Genomic DNA, 18,373 nt, shown 5'->3' with positions numbered 1-18,373 from the left:
CTTTTGCTGTGCTCCCAAGTATTTGTGCTTGATATTTTCATCAGCCTTTTTAACCTCTGGGAGCCATTTATGAAGCTGAGCCAACACAAGGGTCCATTTCCTCTGTGTCTGAAGTCCTGGCTGATGGACCCATAATTGGCTCCAAAAACACATTACAAGAAGTCTCAAAAAAAACAAAAATGCAGGGATTGATAATGGTTGATAGGGTTTCCCAGTCAACACTTCTATGATGTTCTGCAAGAACCAGGACATAACCGAATTAAACCATGAGACCAACAAGCTTTGGAAACAGATTTCCAGCTGGAACAGGGAAAATCAACTACTTTTAAGATCTAAACTTGATCACAGAATCAGTTAGAAGTGACATCAAGCGCTATTGTCCAGAGATGCAAGATTCATTGATCCTACACTATCCCAGATGGATCTCTCTCCATCCTCCTTCTGCAAACCTAGGAAGTGAAAGTGATAGCAAGAGACTATACAGGCAGTCCTCAGACTTAGGACACAATTGGTTCCTGAAAACCGAGTCTTAAGTCAAAATGTTGCAACTCTGAGCCAATTTTCTCATAAGAAACCATGTTCTAAATGGAGGATTGGTTCCTGAACCAAGGCCCCATACCGTCTTTTCACTAAAAATACCCCAAAATTTTGTACTCGATCAATTATAGATGAGTGATATAGCTACATTAATGTATTTATATTGTAAATAGCAATCGTATTGATTTGGAAGGACTTTGAGGTGAATTTACTGGACTTTTTGAAGGGCTCTTAGTTGGACTTTTTGAAGGGTTCTTGGCTGGAGGCTTCTCAGGAGTCCTGGCTGCAGGTATTTTCTGGTGTCTCGTCTGCTTTCTTAAAGAAAGTGTCCAAGGAAGTTTGGACAGACATTCTCCAGGGAGATGGGCAACACAGCGAACTTGTTTGCTGGCGTGGCATCGCATTGGATCAAGTGTTGTAAAGTCAAAACTGACGTCAAAGTTGAAACGCTGTCGATTTATGAATGTTGCAAGTGCAAAATGTTGTAACTCGAAACGTTGCAAGCTGACTTGCCCATCCCAAAGGACCGTTCCAGGTCTTTGCTCCTAAACAGAACAACTTAAGTTACAACATAAGCACTGTATACACGTCCTGCAAAACTCGCTGCTCTTTACATTCTTGTTAAGCTCATTTAAGAGGCCTAAATAACACCTGCTGCTTGTCTTTTTTATATATCAATTAAAGTATGAATAATGGAATATACTAATTAGAATACAAATAATGATCTTAATTCATGTCTCAAACCATAAACTTGATTACAAGAGGTCCTGTCCTGCACAATTAGTTACACTGATAGTGGTGACAGCAGTGGCATGACACGCCTTGTCCAGAAGGCAGGAAGGAGTGGGGAAAGGCCTTTAGCTTCTTACAAAAACTGTAGGTCTTTATCAAAGTGATAAGAAACTCAATATTATGACTCCCACACACCCCCCATACATACATATCCTCCTATGTAGTACTTCCAAACCCTGTGGCCCAGGCAGATCAGAAGTGGGAAGCAAACCCAAGTCTCTTCCATAGTAATGCAATGCTTTAGCCAAAAGGAAATGCTTCCCCCCACAGTATTATATTTTGTTATTATTGATTTGTGACAACATATATGGCACCATTAAGATGACTCAAACACAGACAAATTGTATTGCAGCCAATTGTTTTCAAAAGTTCTGCTGTGATGGATATATTTCTGCCCCTAAAAACTTACAGCTGTGCCTACAGAGGACACGCCGCAAACCAATCATTATCCAGCAACTTGGTTGACGCCCAGGCAGTCTGTCTTACTGCAGTCCCTGGAATACAAATGGCTCTGTTTCTCTATGTCACTTATTTATTGTTTGCTTCTTTCAAGTTATTAAGGCTGTATAAATAAATATCATGCTTTTGGTCACGTCCCCTGGTTTCGACACAATATTGTCTGAGGGCATGAAGTAAAGGCAGAAACGTGACAAGCAAGAGATAAAGGCCATCACCAACTTCCGACGGACTGAGAATCAGGAATTTCTGATTTGCAGAACCCTAGAGACAAATTAAATTGTGAATAAAGATTCTAAAGAATCATTAAATTCCTTCTATTGACAAGCTAGTCAGGCAACATTACCATGCGTCACACTACTCATTAGATCGTGCCACCTCCACATTCACCTATCGCTGCTTGCCGCGAATATTTCTATTAACCTAATGGGAAATGCACGTTTGAAGCCCAACCTGCAGAACACTAAGGCCAAAGCAGGTTTGTTTGTTCATTTTCCCTGAACACATGGGTATGCTTCCATATTCATTCCCATTCATTTAGTTGTCACAATGATCCCATAATACCCTGATCAGCTTATGCCAGATCTGAGGGCAAAGCAAACCTCCAGCTAAGTTTCGGGATAGCACAGAGCTCACCTCTTGAAGATCGTGGGTATCCCTAACATTGTTCCCTTCTATCTAAAGCTGCATATTCTAGGACTTCTGTCGCCACCAACATACCATACTTTTTTCAGCAGCAGCACTGACCTCCAAGCCTGAGGCAGCTCAAGCTGAGTTCAGGCAGAGTAGACACCTGCTTATAAAGTCTGTGGCTATTCCCCAACTTCAATATCATTGCCTGTTTGTAACAGTGTACTGGATTAGATTTCCCCCTGCATGTTTAAATTACCAACGGCGAGACAGAGCATGTTCTCCAGTAGTACATGCTTTGTACTGGATTCTTCAAAGACTTACGACTTGGCCAGATGAAATCTTTTTAGGCAGCAAGAGCAAGTGGTGCTCTTCATGGAAGACTGTTTGTACACTGAGCATCCATTTTCAATTCAATCTGGTTTTGCTGTTTCCAATTAGATACCGCTTCAATGGGTTGGTTTTTTTTTTGTTTTGGGTTTTGTTTTGTTTTTTTAGTGAAAACTGTAAAATTCCCCCTTTTCCTCCTACTCAAACTAACTTCAAATCTTACGCATGTAGAGAATGTCACTGCAAGAGGCCACGCCTGGGATATTTCAGTACAAAAGGTGATGGTCCAGCAAGTTCTGTGGAACCGAAAATACAGAATCTGAACGGAAACACGTGTGAAACTCTGATTTATGCTGAGCCCTGCTGTTCTGGCCTTGACAGCTTAAGTTCTAGACATTAGCAAGAGTGCAGGAGGAGAATAGATGAGCTTAAGATCACACGCTGGATTTCTTGCTTTTTTTTTTTTTTTTTCTTTACAAGGTTTATGTAACAGCTAACTCCGCAAAATCTTGCAGTGGAAAAAGCAGAGAGATTCACAACTACTTTTAGAAAGGAAGCCACAGGGTATGCTAAGCAGTTTATTAGATGTGTTCTGCATGCTGCAGAAGTCAGATAAAACTAAAACGAATTGGCAAAACCTCCCCCCCAGAAGTCCAGCATGCCGCCACATTATTTGTATGGCAAGGAGCACGAGGGCTAAAGTCAACTCGGGGGTAAAGCCCAGCAGAGCAACAGACAAAAAGAGGTGCATACCATGACATCCTAATCCTCTGGTTGGGGTAGCTCCATAAAAAAAAACACCAAAAAAATGATGCTGGCTGAAAACACAACTGAAGCCAATTCTGCCCATTGCATTTACAGATGTTATGGGCAAGAAGGTACTATTATTGATCTTCTTTTGCAGGACATAGGTCACAGGCAACACCAAGCAACTCCTTTCAACACTGTCTCGTTGAAATACAACTTGTCTTCTTTTGGTTTGAAGATTACATAACGGAGAATCCATCAAGTCCTTAGGATAGCTCCCCAGTTTTTAATTATCCTCATTTAAAAAGCTTTGTCAAATTATGTTCTGAATTTGTCTCCTTCAGCTTTCAGCTGTTGGCTGTTGATGCAGTGGGATTTCTGTATCCACAGTGTCTACTGGCTGAGGCGATACGTGGGTACTCAGTGAAAAACCAAGTCCCACTCTGCTGGCAACGTTCAGAGGTAGGGGAAATACGGGGAGGTTGACTAGCTGGCAGAGAGAGCTGCAAGTCAACACCTCCCACACCAGCCGGGGGGGGATCTGGCCCTCAATATGTGTGAAAAATTATTCTTCTCCTATTTAAAATTAGAAAGAAAGACAATAGCATAACCTTAAGGCAAAAGTGTTGACAGAAAATTACAAATAATACCACCGCAAGGCTCCCATCTCGTTTCCTTGTAATTATTCCATATCCAAATGTACTTTGCCTTAAGTCAGATGGTGATTCTCCTCCCCCACTGTAGACATACACCATCCTGCAAGCACACTCGTCTGGGAGCTGCGTTCCTCTAGCTCTTGCTAGTAGGCTGAGGAAGATCTAGCTACAGCACAACATTAAGTCACAGAGTTTAGGCCAGGAAACAAAGAATACTCAAGGAAATTGCAAGGGGATTTAGGGACTCAGACTGTAATTAGTTAACTGTCCCTGATTTAACCAGGGGTAAATTTGCCACTGTTGGGGCAGGGTTAAATCACTTTCATATATAATGGCATGTCATGTGCTTCGAGCTTCTTTGGATTTGGGCAGCCTTGCTTTTAATGAATGAAAACCTGTTTAAATGGGGCCCAAGATGCCATTTGTATAAAGCAGTTGGCTAGAAACCTGTAAGCAGGGTGCTGGACCACAAACCCCTGCATCAGGATACGGTCTTCCTTTGAGTTGTCCTGACCTCAGGTGCTTGAACCTCACATGGAAATGCAGCGTCAAATACCAGCAAATGAGATGAGCTCCAAAACCGAATATAAATTACTCTCTCGGAAGTAAACACAACGAAGGTCTACAAGTTCCTCCAGGGAAAACGAAGCATTGCGAAGCACAGGGTAAAAATATAAAGTGATGTTTGTCTGGTTTATTTGTGGGTTTGGCTTATTTGGGATAAATTGGATATTGTGCTGAAGGTATCAGGACTCCAGGCGAGCGTCTTACCCAGAAGACAGTCCCTCTATTGCCAATACCGTGCCCCCAAGAACGTGCCGTTTCCTAGTGACTCCGATGGAAGTGTTTTCTTTACTGATTCACCAGCAGCTTGATGCTCCTTACTGGTCTCCCATCTAAGTACTGACCACCAATCTCCTCCTTGACAGGGTTGCAAAATAAAAGCAGCGGGTACGCAGGGCAAAGAATCCAGCTCGTTTCTTCACACAGCACTGCAGCAAAAGTAGCAGGTATGTCTCAAAGGAGCAGAAAGGTGCGATGGAGAAGCTATCATTTCTCTGTCACTTCTCTAATGACTTCTGAGAGTAGGCAAAGCAAAGCAAGTTCTTTGAATAGAACAACAGAAAACCGAGCCAAACAAAACAGTACTTAGGAAAACGTGCTTTAGCCAAACAAACCCCACCACCTCTCATGGCAGATGACAAAGCATCTCTGATCTGACCTCTTTGTCCTGCGTTTAGGGAAATGCACAAAGCGACTCCAATGTCAAAACACAGAAAGCCTCTCACCCATCACGCACAAGCAGCACTGCAAGCAAATCGTGCAAGCCGACCGATACAAGATTCCAGGTGGGACAGGAAATTCAATCAGAAAAACACAGCTGCTTTAGCGCAAAAAGCTCATTTTAATACTTAATCGGTCATTAAAAGCAAGGCAGGTGAGGTTATGAATATTAACCATGGCACTCTCCTAACAGACCTCCGCGAGGCCTGCACCAGCCGACTAGTAGGCAGCCAAAGCGGCCTCAGTGCAATCTCCAGAAGAGAGATTGAACGCTTTCAACAAGCCAGCCCGCCACAGTAAATCCCACCGGGGCTGTCTGTGTCACCACCCAACCCAAGAACAATCTTGCATCTCACCCCTTGAGGGGGTCCATCCCGTTCAGGGCTGTAGGCCCGCATTACATCTATTCCAGCTGTGCACATTTTGAAGACCCGCATGAAATGGCAGCCTCCAGAGCAGTCAGTCCAGCCCTAAGTTCATCTCGGGGGGGAGGGAGGGGATATAGCTAAAAGACTCCTGCTAGACAAAAAGGCTCAGCTGCCATTAGAGGTGCTCTATCAAAAGCCCTGCTGACAAGTAATTAAATAATCTGTTGGAGCATCATGCATCCCTCTTCAGCTATCAACCTCCTGCTGACCCAAGAGTGGTATTAGCTGCCTCTGAGGGAGCTGCATTTAGTCCACTTTGGCTGGGGTAGTTGGACAGTAAGCTTTTTTAAAAGAGAGAGGAAAGGTAATAGAAAGTAACAGCAGAACTGAGATAGCAAATCCCAAAGGAAACTAATGCTCTTTCCACTCACCACCTGCTGCACATTTGTAGTGAGTATTTTTCTGATTAAAGTAGCCTTTGTAAATGTCTTTTGTAATAGACAAACTAATTACTCCACGCTGGAGACCAGCAGGAACTAAAGCGTCGTGAAAAACAAGTTTCTCCAAGTTAACACAAAATCTGAACAGTGCATATTTGTCCCCCACACAGCTCCCCCCCAGCATCCTTCCTACCTGTGCACAGTTGCAGAAAATTGCTAAAAAGAGAAGCTGACCTGCCCCTCCTGTTGCAGGCAGCACAGTGCTCTTCTACATCAAGTTTCAGCTTTAAGGAATGACAGCTGTAAAGGTCCCAACAGTTTTCCAACAGAAAGAGCAACACAACCTGAACAACTGTATCTCACAACTGGCAAAAGCAAAAGTCCTTCCTGCAAGCCCAGGCAGACTGAAAAAGGTGCATGTACCCGGCATGATAACTGTGATGGTCATAATAGGAACGAATCAGTCTACTAGTCTCAGGCGGTGTTTCGTAAGTGAAGGGTTTCATCCTGCACAAAGCAGTAGGCATATGTGCCTTCTTTGGCAATCCCTTGCAGCCGAGCATGACTGTTTGTTTTATCTGTGGCCCTGAAAATGGCCAACAAGGCCATCGTTGGCATACCAGCCCTGATCTGCATCGTTTCGGTCAAAGGGTTCTTTGCCATTCTCTTATGTATGGATACGCGCCCAATTACTGCAGCATCCAAGAAGTAGGGAAGTGTTGTTATTCCCATTTTACAAATAGGAGATTGAGGCAGAGGGTAAATTACTCCGTCAAGATCACACACAAACACTGTGCCAGAAAATGGGATCAAGCCAACATCCCCAAAGACTGAAGTTAGCACCCTCACCCGTGGATCACGCTCCCTCCCTTGAACGCGACTGGGAGTAATGAGCATCTCAATGGATAAACCTGACTTCCTATCTGGGACACAATTGATGAAGGTTACGGACAGGAGAGACAATGGAGTCTGTTTTACTGCCTTGATTCTTTTCATTACCAAGCCCATCAAGTTTTACTGCATAACTTGGTTGTTAGGATTTTTAATAGTGTTCTCACCCTTATTTACATGATATATCACTATAAACTCACATTGATTTTTTATGACAATCTTCCCCACATTTCTCAAGAGCTGAAAAAAAAAGAAAAAAGAATACAAGAAAGAAAAATCAATGACAGGTTCTTCATTTTCTCAGTTAATGAAATTACTGCTTTTTCAGGGACTCCTGTGCCAACAAACAAGAGTAACAGCTGTACTGAGAACAGGTTCTGAAATTAGGCTGACATCAACAAAACCACAGTCTGTGTATTATGTTCCTTTTGTTGAATTTTTAGAATTAAAATAAAGGAATTCAAACTGATAAATATACCTCCTTTTCAATAGGTATCCATGCAATGGTTATATTTGATAAAAGCCCAATATTTGTCTCACTGAAAAATCACTGGAAAAATCCACACCGGCTTCAGTGGAAGAAAGTTTAAGACACAAGAGTGCCACTGGAGCTATGCACAAAAGATCTGTTGAGTATCTACTTTGCGCTTTGTGTTTAAACTCCACTGAAAGCAAGTGTCTCTCACCCCCTTCACCCCTTTGAGAGATGGCATGCTCAATTCTTTGCCAGAGGCAAATTTTATTTTACACTCTATTAAAAAATGCCAAAGGGACATTATAGTTATGCAGTTACGGACTCAAGAGTCAGAAAAACTCACCTAAACTCATTCCCACCTATTTGCCAAGACTCTTGTAATGACATCCTCACTCATAGGTACCCGGGTATCTTTGCATGCTTGCCTCAAGATTCAGTTTTTATGCAACTTTCTCACTTCTTGCCTTATAATGGGTGCATTTTGCAGCTTTGATGCTCTGTAACAAAAAGTATTATGGATGGAAGTCCCTTCCTGCTGCGCTTCTCCCCATAATAAAGACAGAATCTACTCTCTTTCCAGAGTATTATGAGTGCTGCATGGTTTTCCCCTCATAGGATTCAAATGGTAAAAAAAGCAGGAGGTGTATAGTGGAAAGGGAGATGCTGTGAACAAGACCTCCCTCATTCAAGGCTTTATGCATTTCTCAATGGAGCAAGTGAGAGACTTTCCATCGACTTCAACGAAGGCTTGGTCAAACCCAATGAATTCTTCTAGCCTGCAACAGCCACACACATACTCAGTCCCTCGTCTAATAGGAAAATGTAACTGAGTGTGAATGGGGTTACACACACTTACAAGACCTGTGTAGAATGAGGCAAGGCTCTTCTGAACCCCGGACTTATTCAATACAATTTTTCGGCAATTATTTTACACAGTGGCTAACTTCTCGCCATTTCCCTCAGACTATTGTGTGACTGCTAAATAGTATTGTAAGTGTTGAGATGCACTGCTCATGTGTGAACTCCAATTTTCAAAGATTTATAAAAGGACCTCATTTCTTCAGGAAACAGCAAAGGTACATTATAACAGAGGGCTATTTTTCTGCCAAATTCCAGCTTTTCAGTCCCTTATTGCAGGCTGTGGGTTTTTTTGTTAAGTAATTGAGAACGGGAACCTTTTCCTCCCTTCTTCCGACACTTAATAAGCTTATCTACCCCCAGTGCATATACTCCCTTGCAAGCAGAGAACAATCCTGAAAAAAAAAAAAACCACACAAAACATCAGCATCAGAGACTAAAGTTTCTGAGTGCTACGAATGCAATGAAAACCAAGGGAACAAGAACTATTGCTCTTCTTATATGGCCAGGTGTACATCTATGCAAGTGACCCCCCCGCACTGAACAAACTGTCTGAGATGCATTTGTGTTCAAGCTTTGTATCAGGTACCACTCCTTTGTGACTGATCTTGCTTGAGCCGAGGGGCATCCGAATTCCAGCCCTTCAGCACTAAAAAGCATGACCCCCTCGCATGTGAAATAAATGATTTTACACCCCCTAACCAGCAGTCACAGACGACCAATTTCAGTGACTAAAAAAAAAAAAGAGATGCAGAAAACTTTCCTACTACAGGACAAATACATAGTTCCAAGTGCTCTCTCTGCCACTTTCGTGCTTTTTACCTTATTAAGACTGGTAACACATCTGTAAAAAACCGCATAGGAAGCGCAAGTGGTCTCTGCAAAAATTTTTTTTTTGAATACTTTTATGCACAGATGCATTGCTCATGTAGAATCAGCGAAGCATCTTGCCACGTGCTCCCTGCCTAGTGCCACTATTACAATAACAGGTCACAAAACTGTTTGGTCCTTCTTCACTGCACCAACCTGCACTAGTCTGTGTCAACAGTGCGGGTCCCCAGCGTCGCCTGCCTGTGCTGAATCACAGATCATCATGAAAGCATCGACGGGGATGGGTTTGTGCGCAAGACGCCAGCCCACACTGCATTGCTGATGAGCTTCCACCTGTTTTTGTTTTTGAAGATCCCATCGTCAATTCAATCTCCAGCCTTTTCAATCTTTGGGCTTGTTGGCAGAGACTGCCAGAGGTACCAATTAGTGCTAACAGCGCTAGTGATTTTGTAAGAAATCTCCAGTGTGCACCTCACCGGGGACTGGTAAGGAGATTTATTATTTATTTAGCATCCTAAAACCCAGGGGTTTTTTTGGTTTTGTTTTTTAAAGAAAGTAAGTCAGCAGGGTTGTTTTTCCTGCATTTTTTATATATAAAGTAAAAATTGGAAACTTTTGGTCTAGATTCTCCACACCCAGCGGGAAGAATGGCAAGTAAGAGAGATGTTATAGGTCATCTTTAATGTGTCGATGATCCTGTTTCAAAGTTCCTTTCAAAATGGTTTAAAGGGCGTTAAAGCTGTACTAAGTTCCCTCTAAGTGTCTTACAGATACACCGTAGGCAAGGGCTATCTTTGAGCCTTTCTCCCTAGCTCAAGCTAGGGTATTACATCTGCTCCATGGAGATCAAGTGACCAATCTGCTGTCATCCAGCATCCCAGGACGCATGGCTCCCAGGCCCTCTCTCCCTGAAAACAATTCCATTTCCCAAGCTCTCCTGCCCAAGGGGTAGTACTGGCCCCAAGCAAACACCCCCACTCAGTCCCATGCTATGAAACGGTTTTAACTTTAATACTGCCTACCATTCCCCTGGCTCTTTCTCCAAAGCTGTGCTCCAGGCTATCAATTCTGGGGGCACAGGATGAGTGCTCCACCCATGCTGCTTACTGGTGATGGAGGAAGATAGTGGCTGCAGGGCAGAGACAAGGCAGTAGAGGTATTCTGCAATCCCTGAGCTCTCTGTAACCACAAGTGATATATGCATTTAAATCAGCCCAGTGAAGATACTGGGAACAGAAACTGGATTTAACAGGCATTTAACTTAAGACACGAGGCAGTGGCTGGGTAATGCCACTCCCATCGACTTCATCATTGCTAACATGGCATGAAAGGGAGGATGCCAGGAGGCCTGGCCTGGGCTATTGAGCAACCAGAGTTCAACAACTTTCACTCCCTAGTAAAAGGGACTGGCTGCTAATTCTGTACTTGCTGAATATACCAGGGGAGGAAAGAGCTCCAGGAGGGCACCAGGAGGGTCACTTTTACATGATGTTAAGGGAATGGTTACATTTTAAAATGTTAGCGATGTCATGTGGGTTAACAAAATGTAATGAAAAGTAACTCCCATGCATGAGAAGCAGGCACTTTTAAAATCCATTCCTGAATTGATTTTAATTTCTGTCCAAGACTTTAAATGCCCTTCAGCAGCATTTGAATTGACTTTTTTTTTTTTTTTTTTTCCTCCAGTGACTCGGGAAGACTTAGAGATCGTGCTTTGGAGGGCAATATGGGGAAATATTTGTAAGTGGAAAAGGAAATTTTGTGGAGCTCTGGCCCTTTGAGAAACATGAGAGGGATCCCTGGCTCCATTAGTGTGGCAATAACTTCTTTTCTTCTTATTGAGGATGTTCATTTAAAAGTTACATTCTGAGTAGCAAATAATTTGGGGGACAAAGGGCAAATTATTAGAAAGTGCTCGAGAGGCTCAGAGCCCACAGCCTAAATGACTATAAAGACACTCGGGCAATTGCAAATGTTTTTTTAGCAGTTTAGATCAGTGCAGCTTGATTTCCAGGACGTGGCTCCTATTGCAGGCACCAGAAGGAGCTGGCTGAGTTCTTCAGTATGGAAGTAAACATGATTTAGCACCAGGATTCAGCAGCCGTCACATAGGGCTCCTACCACATTAGTAAAGCTTCTAGTTCCTTTCTAAGTGGAGAAAAATGTGCATTTTATGTGACTATGCACCTCACCATCTGCAACCCACTTTTCCAAATTCAAGATCTGCCCATAGATAGGCCTTTCCTCCAAGAACTGGTCCAGCCCCTTTTGAACCAAGTTAAGTTACTGGCCTCCACAACTTCTTGGAGGCTTATAAAGGGGAAGAACCTCAATTTTGATTTTGTTTACAATTCCCTTCTACGATTATTTGCTTTCTTGACGGCTGCTGAACACTGCACTGATGTTTTTAGCAAACTATCCACAACGGACCCCAGATCTCTTTCCTGTCTTTCTTAAAATTGTACGTTGTAAATGTTTTGGGGTAGGGATGGCTACCGTGTTCTGCACTGGTATGGTATCTAATCACACTGGGGTCCAGATCTGTGACAAGGTTTGTTCACAGATCCCATTACAATACAACTAATGACTTAATTTGTGGTATGCATAGAGTCCTTATCACCAGGGATCCGGGTCTTCTGTTTGCCACAGAAGAACACACATTTTCTCCTTTAAAAAGGAGAAAACTGGGAAGTGGCAGGTTTCCCCTTGCAGGCAGTCAGTCTTCCAGCCTGCAAGGTGCTGCTTGGGGCTGGGGGGGGGGAGAGGGAGGAGGGCAATTGGAGGCACAGGGTGCACATGCATGTGCTTACACACACTCGGTTAACGTACAGCCAGGCAGGGTGGTGGGGGCAGTTCCACCAGCTGTATACAGGTAAGTCAACGGGGAAAGGGGTTGGAGGGCCAGGACTTAGGGACTGTCTTCAGGGGAGAGGGGGGGTGCCTGCCAGCACTGGGAGAAGGTGTCCAGGCACCAAGACTGCAGCAGGGCAGGGGAGGGTCTGAGGCAGCACTTGGTGCTACCAGCAAGAACAGCTCTGCACTGGTGGTGCCAGCAGGGCCCACCCAGAGGTGCCTGACCCTTCAGCAATGGAAGAGGGGAGGGAGGGGAGGAGTCCTTCAGGGACAGTGGGGAGCTGCATGGCTGGGCCAGTGGCATCAGAGGCTGGTGCCTATGCTCTCAGGGGCAGGGGGAGCTGGTGAGTGATAGGGAGCACAGTCAAGCCCCCTTGTGCAGTGCAGGAGCCCCAGACCAGGGGGTGGGGTGCCATAGGTGTCCCCTTCTCCATCTGGGGCCGGACTTGCTCTGCTGCTGCCTGCGTGGAGTTGCAGGTGCCATGCTCTGGCCCGACGGGATGGAAAGCAGCTGGAGCCCATCGCCTGCAGTATAGCCCAGGCCAGAGCTGAGCTTGGCTTGGCTTGAACCCGCTGCCACACCCCAGCCCTGGCCCTAGCCCGTGGCACAGGGCAGAGTGTGATTCTCCAGCTGCTGCTTGCGCTTCCACTTCAGGTACGCTGCATGCACCTCATGCTACAAGCTGTCTCCACCATGTCCCGACAAACCACCATCCTGTGAGTCTGCGCAGGACTGGCCATGGCAAGGAGCATGGGGCTGTGGCTGGGGAGTGAGGGGTAGTGGCAGGGGCAGGGCACCAGCATATCAGGGCTGCTCAGTGCCACAAAGCAGCAGGGAGGGACAGTTGCAGTTGGACCTACGTCCTGGTGAGAGTGAAGGGAGCAGGGGGGCTTTAATTTTCCATGATAAAAACAAAAACAACCCAAACATAAAGATATATAGGTATTTAGAATTTGTTTTATTATAACAATTGAGGCACTGGTAGGCTTCCAAACAGTTTTAAGATTGTAATATATCAATACAACATTGTGTTCAACTGACACCCAATTAATTATATAGTGGTGTTTCATTTTAATTGTGGCAAAATGCAGATGGGGGGATTAATAAGAGAATTTAGGCGTTTTAAACAGAGAAAGCCAGGATCCCTGCTCACCCACCTCTTTTTTTTTTTTTTTTATATGAAAAATGGATAAAGTGTTCATTGTGAAGTAATTAAATTTGAGCAAACATACATTTGTATTTGATGTCACATACCAAAATAAACTTCAGAATTGAAGAAGCGGCCAGTGACTAAAACTGGATTTAAACCCCACCACAACACAGACTATTTGAATAAAAGGCATACAGCAACATGGACCCTGCTTGGATGGTTGGAGAGGTGGTATTCAGACACACATGGCAGAAATGCACCTGGCTGGGTTAGGTGTTTGCCTGGCCCAATTGTGCAGATTAGCTGAACATCCTCTTAAGAGCTTTACAGTGCTATTTGTTTTAGAAGGTTGCAAAATTTTCCATTGTGCCCCAACTAATCCAAAACAGAGAAGCCAGCCAGATCCATTCTGCCCACCCACCACTACTTACCCACTGTTTTAGGAATTTAACACAGCTATCTGAAACAGAGAAACTTCCTGCCATCTGATGACTCCAGTTTAAAAAAAAGCCTCATCTCAAGATTAGGGAAAGGCTGGTCAGACAGCAGTGTGAGCTGCACTGATCACAACTGCTGAGGTGGTAACTCATATACACCTGGGTCCAGCTGAACTGCATTAGTCAGGAGGAGGATGGACTAAAGCGCAAGGGGCACCTATAGACCAGCAGCAAGGCTGTTCCAACATGCTGTAATTACAGCACTTTGGAGTAGACATGGTTAATCAATTCTGCTGGAATGTGATAATTACTATGCCCCAGGAGACTCCAACATCACATGCATCAGCATCCCCACACTTAAAAACAGTGATGGGGGCTAAAGAGTTAAAGCATCCCTGCCGCCATTTTAAGTGTGGGGAGCTGATACACAAGACACTCCAGGTGCTTTAAATTAGAGCACCTCTTGGAGCTGCTCCAATTAAAGCACCCCCCCAACCAGAGCACATGTATAAATACCCAAGGTGTTCCTCTTTGTCTGCTCCTGGAGTAACACTTTCATTCAAGCAGTGAAATCAAGTTCAATTCTTCCTTGGTAAAAATTTCAGAAGCTGATCCACAGGGACCCTCATTCAGAGCCACCACAAATGGCCAAATACACCCCCAGCATAATGCCACTAAGTGGTGGAATTGCACCACAATGTATATGGCTCAGCATCTTCCCTTGTATTGAAAAATGCTTTGATTCTCCTATGGGTCTTTTAATACTATGTTCTATTAATTCCTCAGCCATCTGACTATGAAATTGCAATTAAAGTATCACTACCATAATTCTGCCTTCAGCAAAGGCATTTTTTCCCCCTTAAAATGAAAGTAAGATTTATGGTACTTAAATACATGCACTGTATACTAGAATGAGATTTAAAATACTGGCTAATTCTAGCCCAATGGTGGAAATGTTATTGCAAATTCCTATATGTGGAGACATTTATAGGGAATCATGTCCAGAATTTTCTGTTATTTCTTCCTTCTACAATGGATTATACTTATTTTTCCATACAATTTTTGAAAGAAGATGCTTTCACATCCTTTAAAGTTTTCCAAGGTTAAAACAAATAAGGCAGTGATGTCCTTTGTCTTTACTGCTTGTACTGCAGCTAGAGTAATATATCTCCTAATATTCATAAGGTCACTCCATCAGGAAATATAAGAAGTGCCTGGAGAAAATCTTTTAATCATGGAGATAACTGTTTATGATAGCTGTCTGTTTTTAATTAGTCTACATGCCCACTCTTGGCCGTGGATTCCCAGAGAGGATTCTTGTAAGCAAGGCTTCTTTCTGTATTTGCAAGCTAGATTCTGTATGTAGGCAAGACCTCTATCCACATTCCTTGCCAAGTCTTCCTTAGGAATTTTCTGATCATAAACAACTACAAAACTATTTTCCAAGTAAAAAAGTTGCATTTAAAATGAGTTGTTTGAGCAGGAAATACGCTCTCAATCACAGCTAAGGGGAGTTGGGACAAAATATAAGAAAACTGCATTAACTTAATAAGGCCTATCTGTTTATTTTTAAATCATCATCTACCATAGACTTAGGTGTCCTTTAGCCTGTATACATAACAGGCTTCCCCAAAGGAGAACAGTCATACTTTAATGCAATTGTTACTCTTAAAATACCATGCAATTTTAAAAAAGGTAAGCTAAGTTGTATAGGAGTCTTGACAAAGTGCAAGTGTCTTCTCCAGACTCTAGTGGGCAAGAAATCCATGACAAAAATCTAATTCCTATCAACCTAGGGAACATTTTTTTGTTTTCGAACTATGCACCCAGCAATCATCTCAGCCCTTATTTCCACTATTAAGAGCAGCAACAACTTAAATCGACTTAAATCATGTCATCAGTTGGTTCCTAGAGGTCCCACTAGACAAAAGCAAGTTCTCTTTTGACTTTAGGTAAAAGTTGAGCGCCCCACAAGAACAAATTTTTCAAAAGGTATTTAGGTGCCAAATCCCACAAACTTCAATAAAAGGTGTGATCTCATCCTTTGTGCCAAGAGCTTCACTGAGAGCATTCTGCCTCCAGAGCCCCAGTGATCAAATCTAAGGCTATTACATAAGCATCCCAGCCAATCACAATTTCCAGCATGGTGAAGAAGCAGGGGCTGAGCCTACCCTGTAACTGAATGGTAGAGATTAAAACAGCCATCTCAAAACTGCAGCTAGAAACAACGACCACCACCAGACACATCTACGTGACACTAGAATTTTAGTGCCAAGCAAAGAGCAATGTTAAGAAAATATAATGCTAGACCGGATGCTCCAGATACTGTCTGAATTGCATTTCAACTGTCCAATTAGCAAAGAACAGCGAACACAGAAAACCCTGGAAAGGCTTGCAGTTCCGAGGAAGGTTTATAGCATCTGAGACCAACACCAATCTTTAATGACCCCAAATGCAGGTGTCAATTATAAAAGTGCTCCAAGCAATTTCTCACTGTCATTTCAAATGTACTCTGAGTGGAAGAGCCCATTGAAGAAGCTTAAAAGCAAAGGCCCAGGACAACACTCTGTATCTAGCTTGATCAAGATGTCAAATCTGGGTAATCCAGTCCAACTCAAAATTTATTCTAGGCAGAATAGTGAGTAATATCAATACCAACATCTGTTCAGTACCCCCTCTTTGGGGGTCATTATTTAATATGTGCAGACACCACACCTCTGTTAAATTACCCATTATCTCCATTCTGGCAAATGGGGAAACTGAGGCAGAAGCATCAACAGCTGTGGAATTAGCACTTGGGAGTTTCTGGCTGAAATAATGCATGCAGGCCCCCCAGACTCCCTGCAGCAAGAGTGGAATTGGGAACACAGTAAACTAAATGTGTGACAGCACTGTTAGATAATGAGCTCCCAGACTATTTAGGATATTAAGTTTTTCAATCTTGTCCAGCAAAACAACAATTTCTATAGCTGCCCATCCTTGTCCTAAACTTGCAATGTTCATAAAGATGCTGGCTGCAAGCCAGCTATGTCAGAGAAGGATCATGAAGAAAAATCTGAATATTGACATTCACAGCATGCGACACCAAGATGGAAATGAGCCTCTACTTTATTATAAACCAGCACTTGGAACAGGACACGGAAAGGAACAGTAACTCACATGGTGCGTGGAACATCACCAGGACAGACGAATGCTCCTTGATAAACTTGTCAAAGTCTTCATCAGTCAGGTGATAAACTGCGCTCTCCTCATCTGCCCAGGGAGTCTCTGGGGCCTGCGGCTGCGGTGGCACAGGGCTATAAAAACAGAAGACGTAGCTGAGAGGAAGCTCTTTGGTGATGAATAACAACTGCTGCAGCCAATCAGATTGTGGGGAACCAATTTGATTTCTTAACGCTGCTGCGTGACATGCTAACCTCACCAAACGGGGCTCTTTAATTGGTTCCACTCTGAGCTGATAAGCACTGAAACCTAGATAAAAATGGAGGAGGGGAAAATCCATCATGAGCAGAAGCTCCTGTGGACAGCAGAAACAGAAGCAGGTAGAGTGGAGAGATAAAGAGAGCCACTTTTGTTATTTCATTGTAAAATAAAACATGGAGGTTTTTTTATTACCCTTTTAGCCAGCTCAGCAAGAAGCTCCCCATTCTCACTGCATTAGCATTTGCCAGTACACACATTGCAAAAGAAAAGGAAAGCAGAGACAACCCAGAAAGTTATATGGTTTGATTCACTGCTCTTCTATCAAAGCAAAGCAACAGGAATGATCGTGGGGCCATGGGACAAGACCCACACTCAATCTATCTACAGTACCCCTGGGGGCACCTCCCAAACACCTAGGAATTTATCCTCAATAACCTGTGAGATAGAAGTAATGATGCTTTCCCATTTTAAAACAGGCATTTAAAGGTCCCTGTTCAAAGTACTCAAGCACATATGTAACCTTTGACATGTGATCAGTCCTACTGGCTTCCCTGGTTCTGCTCCTGAACTACCCTCCTGAATCTGAGATTCAATGACTACTTAAGGACCTGTGTAAAAATCTGAAATGGAGCTGGGAGCTGAACCCTCATCCCCCAAGTTCTGGCTTAGTGCTTTAAATCACCAAAGAGCAAGGCTTTTTTGTCTTATTTTTAGCTAGGCAAGCTGTTGGACAAGCTTTCAGGAACAAGATTCTTCCTTGCTTCCATGAATGTACATTAAAAGGGATAAAACTTAGCACATGCTAAACAGAGACTACACTAAACTTGACTTTTTATTTATTAAAATACTGTTAATAATAAAAGCAGAGCCAAACATAGTTTCATAGTTTGTAGGGTCAGAAGGGACCTGAGCAGATCATCTAGTCTGACCCCCTGCCATGGCAGGAAAGAGTCCTGGGGTCAAACGACCCCAGCAAGGTGTACATCCAACCTCCTCTTAAACACCCCCAGGGTAGGAGCCTGCACCACTTCTCTTGGAAGCTGGTTCCAAACCCTAGCCACCCTGACCGTGAAGTCGCGCCTCCTGATATCTAACCTAAACCTACCCTCTGGCAGCTTGTGACCGTTATTCCTGGTCACTCCTGGCGGTGCTCGGGGAAACAGTGACTTCCCCAATGCCTGCTGATCCCCCCTGACTAGTTTATAACAGGCCAC

General features: G+C 43.6%; 1 protein-coding gene across 2 annotated transcripts in view; it reads right to left on the bottom strand.

Annotated features, from left to right (window-relative positions):
- PDIA5 (protein disulfide isomerase family A member 5) overlaps positions 1-18,373 on the bottom strand; it is a 137,097-nt gene that overhangs the window by 56,893 nt on the left and 61,831 nt on the right. For both annotated transcript variants that reach the window (XM_019554365.1, XM_019554366.1), the window contains exon 11: positions 16,896-17,032. In XM_019554365.1, coding sequence (XP_019409910.1) covers positions 16,896-17,032 — 137 coding nt within the window. The remainder of the gene's footprint in view (positions 1-16,895; positions 17,033-18,373) is intronic.

The sequence above is a fragment of the Crocodylus porosus genome, unplaced genomic scaffold (assembly GCF_001723895.1).
Source record: "Crocodylus porosus isolate Cpor-Errol unplaced genomic scaffold, CroPor_comp1, whole genome shotgun sequence".
In the NCBI taxonomy this organism is placed as follows: Eukaryota; Metazoa; Chordata; order Crocodylia; family Crocodylidae; genus Crocodylus; species Crocodylus porosus.
The sequence above is the reverse complement of the archived record's forward strand: the minus strand, read 5'-3'. Positions and strand labels throughout refer to the sequence as shown.